At 37.9% G+C, this 8908-nt stretch overlaps 2 protein-coding genes across 2 annotated transcripts; one reads left to right on the top strand and one right to left on the bottom strand.

Annotated features, from left to right (window-relative positions):
• Window positions 1-769: 769 nt before the first annotated feature.
• Window positions 770-2323, bottom strand: LOC112776040 (uncharacterized). The gene is made up of 4 exons (XM_025819995.1): window positions 2240-2323; window positions 1912-2108; window positions 1466-1830; window positions 770-1374 (listed from the first exon to the last, which is right to left on the bottom strand). Exons 1-4 carry the CDS (start codon window positions 2321-2323, stop codon window positions 770-772), a joined length of 1251 nt encoding a protein of 416 aa, XP_025675780.1.
• Window positions 2324-4485: 2162 nt separating this feature from the next.
• Window positions 4486-8124, top strand: LOC112790211 (probable lactoylglutathione lyase, chloroplastic). Its single transcript, XM_025832515.2, has 9 exons — window positions 4486-4839; window positions 4909-5098; window positions 5191-5315; window positions 5402-5466; window positions 5545-5757; window positions 5844-5891; window positions 6745-6852; window positions 7100-7240; window positions 7854-8124. Exons 1-9 carry the CDS (start codon window positions 4737-4739, stop codon window positions 7893-7895), a joined length of 1035 nt encoding a protein of 344 aa, XP_025688300.1. The 5' UTR covers window positions 4486-4736; the 3' UTR covers window positions 7896-8124.
• Window positions 8125-8908: the final 784 nt, after the last annotated feature.

An 8908-nucleotide genomic window follows, 5' to 3' on the forward strand; every position in this document is an offset into this window, starting at 1 on the left:
GTTTTGAATATAGAATGGCTACATGCTAAGGACATGAGGGGGGAGATAGGTGGTTCCCTCATTACTATCAGGCCGGGCATTTACACTGGGGGAACAGACTTGATGCAGTCATTGCCATCGATCGAGTGGTAGATCCTGGCCCCTCATCTAATTACTTAGATTGGTGGCACCGCGCGGCGCATAGGTTTCTTTCCCCGGAGGTAGCATTCACGGATCCCAGGGGCACCAAGATACAGGCAGAGGCCTTCCGGAGAGGGTCGTCTTAGGCGCCACGCCGATCACAGCTACCTAATATGCCGGACAACCAGCGTGTTGAGAGACACCGTCGTGTTGGTACCCAGGACACTGGCCGATAGTGGCAATGGTTAGATGATATGATGCAGGAGGATGATGCAGGTAGGGATGCCGAGGTGGTGGCGACCACCGTGTTCGTCGCGCCAGTGCTAGACGTAGGGGCATTGGAGGTGGCACCCAGGTTGGTAGTGGAGTTAGTGGGTACAGTGCGATTGAGGCTGGAGGGAGGACAGTCACCGATAGATCCTACAAAGGATATCTGATAGACCTTGAATACCTCAGACATGCTGTAGACTTCATCGACGTAAGTGGCCCAATTTAGTCGTGACTGAGCACAGCACGCGATGGCATGGCAACAGGGGTAGTACAGTGCCTGGAAGTATCCACAATCGCATGTGCGATCCCTTAGGAAAACTCGGTAAATACCCAACGAGAATTTACCTGTGGGGGTAGTCTTTCCCACGCTATACTCAACTTAATGCCTGTCGAACAGGGTCACCGTGAAGCACCTTGAATCCCTCAAGATCCGCTCAATGGCCTTAACAAGTGCCTGCGAAAACCGATGTCCAGACGCTAACTGTGCCTCTGCCGTCTGCCCTCGGATAACAAACAACTCAGCTAGCCGTAGATAGGTTGACTTGACCAAGGACGTCACCGGTAGATTTCTTGTGCCCTTCAAGACAGAGTTCACGCACTCAGATATGTTGGTCGTCATGTGACCATATTGCCTCCCCCCATCCTTGTGCTGTGTCCACCTCTCATACTCCATCCTATTTGCCCAATCACACATGGCCGGGTTCTCTGTCCTCATTATATCAAACCAATAGTCAAATTCTGCTTCCATCTTCGCATAAGCGGCATTTACCAGCCACCGCCTTGCATCCTGTCCCTTAAAGGTAAGGGCAAAATTTGTAGCAACATGCCGAATACAAAATGCTCGATAAGCATGGGGAGGTCGCCAACCACTATCTAGTGCCTCTAGTGCAGCCTTGATGCTGTTGTGTCTATCAGAAATCACCAAAATACCTTCTTGTGGAGTAACATGTCTTCTAAGGTTGGATAGAAAGTATGCCCAGGACTCTGCATTTTCCCCCTCCACAAGTGCAAACGCAAAGCCAATATATTGGAGTTTCCATCTTGAGCAATCGCCAACAACAACGTCCCTCCATACTTGCCATACAGGTGTGTGCCGTCGATAATGACAAGCGGCTTACAGTGTCGAAATGCCTCAATACATGAAGGGAATGTCCAAAACATTCAATGAAAGAAGACTCTAGATTCATCAACCTGATCACCACTCTAACCGGGGAGATCTTCATCAAAGCAACGGTACCATCCATGGTGGATGTGACCCCAAGGATCCAATGGGACAGATCACCATAGGACTCCTCCCAGTCACCATAGATCTGTGCCATTGCCTTCTGCTTTGCCAACCATACCTTCCTATAACTAGGCCTGAAACCATATGTTGCCTCCGTTGCCTCTTGGAGCATCTTAATCGTCACGGACGCATCAGCTTTGACCAACGAAAAGATCCTCGCACATATGACATGATAATCAAGCTATTTGTGGTCGCTTGATATCGATGTGGTCATACACGTGTGTGGTCCGTTGTACCTCCTAACTTCCCAGGTGCTCTTCCATTTTCGCAACGTGATACGAATCAACCACGTGCACCCGTTACCAAACTCCTTGCATCTGCCTTGGTATTTCAGATTGTCAGACTCTATAACTCTGTACTCAACTCCACGCCGAATGCTGTAATCTTTTACACTAAGCACAGCTTCCTCCTTACTCTTGAACGACTGGCCAACCTAAAATTCCGTCAAAGCATTCCTATCATGGATACCCTGGCCAGCGAAGGTTGGCTCTACATTCTAGTGTTGACCGACGACTTCCAAGTTCAATGATGACAGGTACAGAGGATACTGTTGTGTTCTAGAACCAGAACCTCCATGTGGTGTAGGTGTATCGCTCGGAATATCATCACTATCCCCACTAATAACAACCGGCTCGTCATCCGAATCATCGTCCTATATCGCATTCTCAACTCGATCCGGTCCAGCCTCAAAATCAAAATCAGGATCACCAGGAGACACACCGGCATGAACAGCCGCAACATGTTGAGAATCAGGAACTAGAACTGCAGCTGCTACCACAGGCATCGATGTTGAGGTACCATCCACCGTCGTCGATTGAGGATTCGGCGCCAATGGCCCGGAGCTGTCGACACCATCTTCCAACTTCGCAAGCAGCTCGGGTATTCTGACCTCCGAAAAACTCCGCCTACAGTGAAACAACACCTGCAAGTCTTCATCGGACCCTATTACAAAGGTCTCATATCTCACACCAGTTGACACAACGGCGATGGGAATCTTGTGAAACAACTTTTTTACCCACTTCGAACCACACACATCGAGCTTCCGTAATATGCTGAGCTTAATCTCTGCCAACGTACTCGACGACCGGATAAAAATACTGAGCAGTTCTCTATCGGTAAATTTCACACCATGCCTTTTGCTCTTTTGAATTTTCCCAGAGCAATGAACTAGAGTCACAAAACTTTCCTCACCCTCCATTTCTGATAAACAACATTCATAAATTTGTGATAAACTTTCCTCACCTTTGGCCTTTCAGGGGTATATATATAAGCACGCACACTCACCCACACTACACGTAAATCGCTGCTGCCTCCAGCGGTTTACACACGCATCCCCATAAGCATAAACCGCACAACCCAGCCTCAACAAAAATCTCGATAGCCTCTAACGGTTTCTGTGTTCAGATTCCCTTACGTAATCCACGGCTGTCTATAGTGGATTATGTGTATTTATAAACCGCTACTGCCAGTAGCGATTTCTATAGATATGTGAAACAATGTAATTGCGTCTCCTATTTTAAAAAGTTGTAAATGGGTAAAATTGGAGATCAAACAATTTAATTACGTAAATTGTCCATTATTTCACTATAATAATAGAAGTAATTCATATATTTACTGGTATTATATATGTATTGCAACTTAAGACCCACGGAGAGATATAAAAAGAGAAAAAAATTTATATGTTATTGTAGTGATATTGCTTTAGAACAAACTCCTATTTATACATACATCGTGTCCTCTTTTTCCACTTTTATTAAATGTAATTTTTTGATAACATAGCAATTCACTATGAAAAAAAGTCCATGTTAAGTGGGCATCTATCTCATACTTATCACAACAAAGCAATAGTAATCTAGTATAATTAAATTAGTTTAAGTCGAACAAAAACTAATCACACAATATATGCGCACACTTTTTTTTTGTGTTTTTTCTTATTAACATAATACATAAATTTTTGTTAAAAAGTATAAAAATATTTACACGTAGTAAATAATTTTATTGATATAAAACAAAATTTTAACACATAGCACATAATTTTTGTTGTTGTAATGTGTTTTATTAGTTGAGTGAGTTATTTATTATTCTAAACATATAATATTTCAAAAATTTATGTATTATGTAGTATTAGATTTTTTATGTTGTACATCAAAAATTTTGTATTGAGTAGTATTGTTGAAAACAGATTTTTTATATTGCACATCAAAAGTTTTGTATTGAGTAGTATTGTTGAAAACACATAAAAGAAGGAAACAAAAAAAAGAGATCAAATAAAAGAAAAAAAACGATGTAATTTAATTGTTGAACTTAATTAAAAATATGCTTGTTCGTCTAACATCTCTTAAAAAAAAATTGTAAAATTAAAGTACATGATTCACATACAGGTGATTTTTGTCAAATCAATAAATTATTAAACAAATTTACTTGAATTGAATTTATAAAAATGACTTCTTCACTGAAAAGTTAAAAGTGTTATTTTAAAAAATATAGATGAAAAATAAAAATAATATAAAATTATATTAACAAGTTGGATTCTTCATCCTCGCGCTTTTACTACTGCTAGAATCTAGATGTTTATAAATTATGTTTATGAATTAATAAAAAGTGACATGTGAATTGTTAATTTTTCATTGGTTTACTATGAAATAACAGTACTCAACTTTGTATAAAAATGCACATACTCTTAAAATACACGGATAATATAATAATTTTTTATGATCATAATTTAAAAAATCTAAGTATAACAAAAAAAAAAAGAGAAAAATTTACTGGTTGGTTTCTAATATATTATAGTGTGTATGGCTTAATGAGTTAATGTAATGTTAGGATAATTTGGTCACTCCTTGTTACATGAATCGTTTGTGTCCGTTGCTTGCGTCTATGCCTTTATTATATTCTTTTCCCGATATGGGCTCAGCCCTCATCCATCGTCCACTCCATTAAGCGAATAAACGTGAGAGAGAGTCACATCTCTCTTATCAACGAGCGTGTCTCACTCATTCATTGTGTCAAATAGCTGGGTTGGCAGTCGGCAGTAGCATAACAGAAGAGAAGCGATCGAACCATGGCTTGTTCGATTCGTCCCACTCTCTCTTCGTTTCGCTTTTCAACCGTTGCTTCTCGTTCTCTCTCCCGCCCCTTCCTCCGCCTTCCCTCTATCACTACCAGTAAGTTGTTCTTCTCTTCCCTGGACAAGGCGATTTGTATGTGCGGTTTGATGAACTCGAATTGTGCAGGAGCATTAGGTGAATCCAATAGATTGAGAGCAACGGGGATGGTGAGGCGAGATGGGAATTTCATGAGAGTGATGGCTTCCCAAGCAAGCACCGCTGCTTCCCCCGAGAACACACTCGAATGGGTCAAGCAAGATAAGCGAAGGATGCTTCATGTTGTCTACCGTGTTGGCGATTTGGACAGGACTATCAAGTATGCTATTTTTGTATTCATCATTGATTGATTCATTTAAAACTTGTTTGATTTTTCTCTGATATAATTCGGCTCTTATTTGCTGGTTTCAGGTTTTATACAGAGTGCCTGGGAATGAAGCTCCTCAGGAAGCGTGACATACCTGAGGAGAGATATACTAATGCCTTTCTTGGATATGGCCCCGAAGATTCGCACTTTGTTATTGAACTCACTTACAGTAAGGCTCTACTGAATCATCATGTCCTTTCATGTTATTGAACTGGAATTCTAGAAAGTTCTTATTTACGTTTGACTACGTTTCAGATTATGGAGTTGACAAGTATGACATTGGAGCTGGATTTGGACATTTCGGCATTGCTGTTGATGATGTAAGTTTCTTCAACATTTGTACCCAATTTAAACTGTGTTCACTGCGGGTGATTCTGCTGCCTCTTGTTCTTTATTAGGTTGCAAAAACAGTGGAACTAATAAGAGCGAAGGGTGGCAAGATAACTAGAGAGCCTGGTCCTGTCAAGGGAGGCAGCACGGTCATTGCATTCATTGAAGATCCTGATGGCTACAAATTTGAACTTTTGGAGAGAGGCCCCACTCCTGAGCCCTTGTGCCAAGTGATGCTTCGAGTCGGTGATCTTAAGCGTTCCATAGAATTTTATGAGAAGGTAACAATCGATGCTATTATATGTCTATACTATTTTGGTATCATGTGCCCATCTTTCAGATATCTTTGTGGTTGCTTGCTATTTAGGCTTTTGGTATGGAGCTCCTTCGCACTCGAGATAATCCAGAATACAAGGTATGGCGACATCTTTTTGCTATTTATTATTTTCTTTCTACTGTGACATATTTAGAAATAATCTGCCTAATTCTCAACATTTAAGATGATTTGAAGGTAAGTTAGGATCATATGAAATTTCATTCGTATAGTTGTACCAATTAATCTGTATGGACGAATTAAGATTAGGGATAAGAAGTAACATTCATTCTACTCAATCCTCTTAACATTTGATGATCCTTTAGATGGGGCTGTACTGCAAAGGTAACATTCAGTGTGGCATGTAGTGTGGATGCCTAGTTGCTATTGAATAACTGCTGTTTTAAACTTGATTCTCACAAAATATGCTGTTTTTGGTTTCTTGCCTATTGTTTGTAACTTGTACATTTACCAAAATATGTATTTTGGCATGATACTTGTTTTGAATGGAAAACTGTTATCTGTCACTATTTTACCAAATTTTACTTTATCATGTCATGTATGTTGTATCTGAAATCTTCTGAGGTGCTGTAATCAATGTGATATGCTTAACTTAGATTTGAAGCTAGTAAATTGGAAAAACGACAATGTATTCATGTGGACATTTAAGATCTTGTTGGATGCTTTTACATAAAACTTGCACCATACTTATCTACTATGCTTCTCAAGATAAATTGGGTGGCTTGCCTGAGTTAATAAGTATTGGAATTCTTGACGCATAGGTTGGACAACCAACTAGTAGAATAGTGTATAGAGAAGTTTTCCTACTTTAAGTTCCATTTTCTTCACTTTCATGGCCCAAAAATTGTTCTACTTCTCATTAATTAATTTTGTGATTTTGTCCTCTGCTTACACTCACTTCACCTGTGATTCATTGGTTACTTTTACTTGGCAGTATACCATAGCAATGATGGGTTATGGTCCAGAAGATAAAAGTACTGTTCTGGAATTGACTTACAATTATGGAGTCAAAGAATATGATAAAGGAAATGCTTATGCTCAGGTACGCAGAAGTTCCTTTGTTCTCTTATTCTTCATTTTTATGGAATCAAAAGGTTTTCATTGCGTCTTTGCAGTTGTGATAACTGATATCAGAAGACCTTTGTTTCTGTAATAACTAATAACTGAATGGCTAGAGTTTTGAGTTTTTCTTCTCTTACGTTTGCAAGTGAAATGCTTATTACTGATTACCATGTATTTCTGTATTTACACCTTCTTTTATTTAATAATCTTTATTTCGCCATTTACAGATAGCAATAGGCACAGATGATGTGTACAAAACTGCAGAAGCTGTTAAGTTAGCTGGAGGAAAGATTACTCGGGAACCTGGACCACTGCCTGGTATCAACACAAAAATTACAGCATGCTTGGATCCTGATGGTTGGAAGACGGTATGTATGAAAAATAAACTGTTTTCAAAGCTTAGACTGGGAGCTAAAAGTTCATAAATGATTTATATCTAGCTTACTCGATGCAAGAGCGAGATAGGGTTGAAATGTGGACAATGATCAACCGAATTTTGCGTGTTGTCAAGTTCACCTTCTTTATAAGAATGGGGATAACTGATAACAGGAAGAAGTGCTTTATTCTTGTTCTAAGATTTAAAACTTAAAAAAATAAAATAAAATATCACCTCTTAAAAACTATTAGATAAAAGCTCATGAATCCTTTTCATACATGCTTCACGGTCCTTCATTTAGCATGCCCTTTTTTAAGTAGTGCTGAATATAAACTATGTTTATAGGAATGAGGATAACAAGTTAACAACACTTGAGTTCCATAGACCGCTTCATTATTAAGGCTCAATTACTATTCCATTGATTTGGCATTTAGCAAAAGCTCATAACTGTCTCAATCTCTTGGAACAATATTGAAAAAACACAAAATACCTAACTAAACATAACTGACTTCAACTCTGAGTGTGAGCATACATGTATCCTCATTCTGGTTTAGAGATGTATATCATTTATATCTAACTAGTGTTCCCTTCTTCCATATTTGCAGGTTTTTGTAGATAATGTTGATTTCCTTAAGGAGTTGGAGTAAAGTATTTAGGTTGGCAAGCATAGTGTCATAGTGATGTGAGATTATTAGCTCCAAACCTCTGTCGAAGAATTCTTGGTTGAAGTAGTTTGCATCACAGAATGTAACATATTCAAATCCGTTTTTTTTGTAGATCGTGCAATAATGACTATAGCGACAACGTTTGTAGATTATGTTGTTATAACTCTTTATAATGAAGCCAGCCTGAGAAACATATCTTCAATCAAGCTAACTCATGAGTCCGTTCGAACTCAACTCGTTAATAGTTTAATAAGCTAAATTCGTGAGCCAAGCTTGAATTATATATAATTTTAATATAATTTTAATGTAAGACATAAATAAAAAATTTTATAATTTATTGATAGATAAATAATATATAAAATTGATTTTTTTAATTTTTTTAAATATATAAATTATAATTTGTTGATATAAAATTATAGATTATGTTCTTATTATTTAAGCTAGTTCGTGAGTTTTTGGTGAGCTAAACTTGAGCTTAAGAAATACATTTGATTGTTAATGAGTCGAATTATGAATCAAGCTCAATTTTTGTGAGTCGAGTTTAAACTTGGTTTAGTTTGGCTCAACTCGATTCACTTCTAGCCCTACGGACTAGTATCAACAAATCGTTTGCAGGTCTTTAGAGGATATTTCAAAAGGCTATCATTTAGGAAAAAAAAATAGAGAGACACATTTAAAATATTCTATTTAAAAATTAGAACGTTAGTGTTTCTGTAAATTTAAAGCACATGTATTCTTTTAATAGATCTAATGATTGACATTTAAATATTTAATAGGGCATGATAATGTAATACTTGAAACCTAATCCTAAAAGTTAAAACCGATTTCAGGTAAATTTATATTTAAAATCGAAAATTAATGAATCCATAATATAAAATGCTAGAGAAAAACCTTGTTTGAGTTTATGGGTATCACATTGGAAATTACTAAAGTGCATACCTTTTTGTCTTGGTTAGACTCTTATTTTTAGAATTATTTGAAGAATTTAAAAAATA

Source organism: Arachis hypogaea, chromosome 3 (genome assembly GCF_003086295.3).
Source record: "Arachis hypogaea cultivar Tifrunner chromosome 3, arahy.Tifrunner.gnm2.J5K5, whole genome shotgun sequence".
Classification (NCBI taxonomy): domain Eukaryota; kingdom Viridiplantae; phylum Streptophyta; class Magnoliopsida; order Fabales; family Fabaceae; genus Arachis; species Arachis hypogaea.

What these genes read in the sequence shown, in the direction of transcription:
- LOC112776040 (XM_025819995.1), bottom strand. Translation starts at nt 2,323, where the DNA reads ATGATTCGGATGACGAGCCGGTTGTTATTAGTGGGGATAGTGATGATA. An exon ending in TACACCACATGGAGGTTCTG is followed by an intron (nt 2,109 to 2,239) that starts GTTCTAGAACAC and finishes ACGGAATTTTAG; the next exon opens with GTTGGCCAGTCGTTCAAGAG. An exon ending in GGCACACACCTGTATGGCAA is followed by an intron (nt 1,375 to 1,465) that starts GTATGGAGGGAC and finishes GGGAAAATGCAG; the next exon opens with AGTCCTGGGCATACTTTCTA.
- LOC112790211 (XM_025832515.2), top strand. Translation starts at nt 4,737, where the DNA reads ATGGCTTGTTCGATTCGTCCCACTCTCTCTTCGTTTCGCTTTTCAACC. An exon ending in GAGATAATCCAGAATACAAG is followed by an intron (nt 5,892 to 6,744) that starts GTATGGCGACAT and finishes TTTACTTGGCAG; the next exon opens with TATACCATAGCAATGATGGG. An exon ending in AAGGAAATGCTTATGCTCAG is followed by an intron (nt 6,853 to 7,099) that starts GTACGCAGAAGT and finishes CGCCATTTACAG; the next exon opens with ATAGCAATAGGCACAGATGA.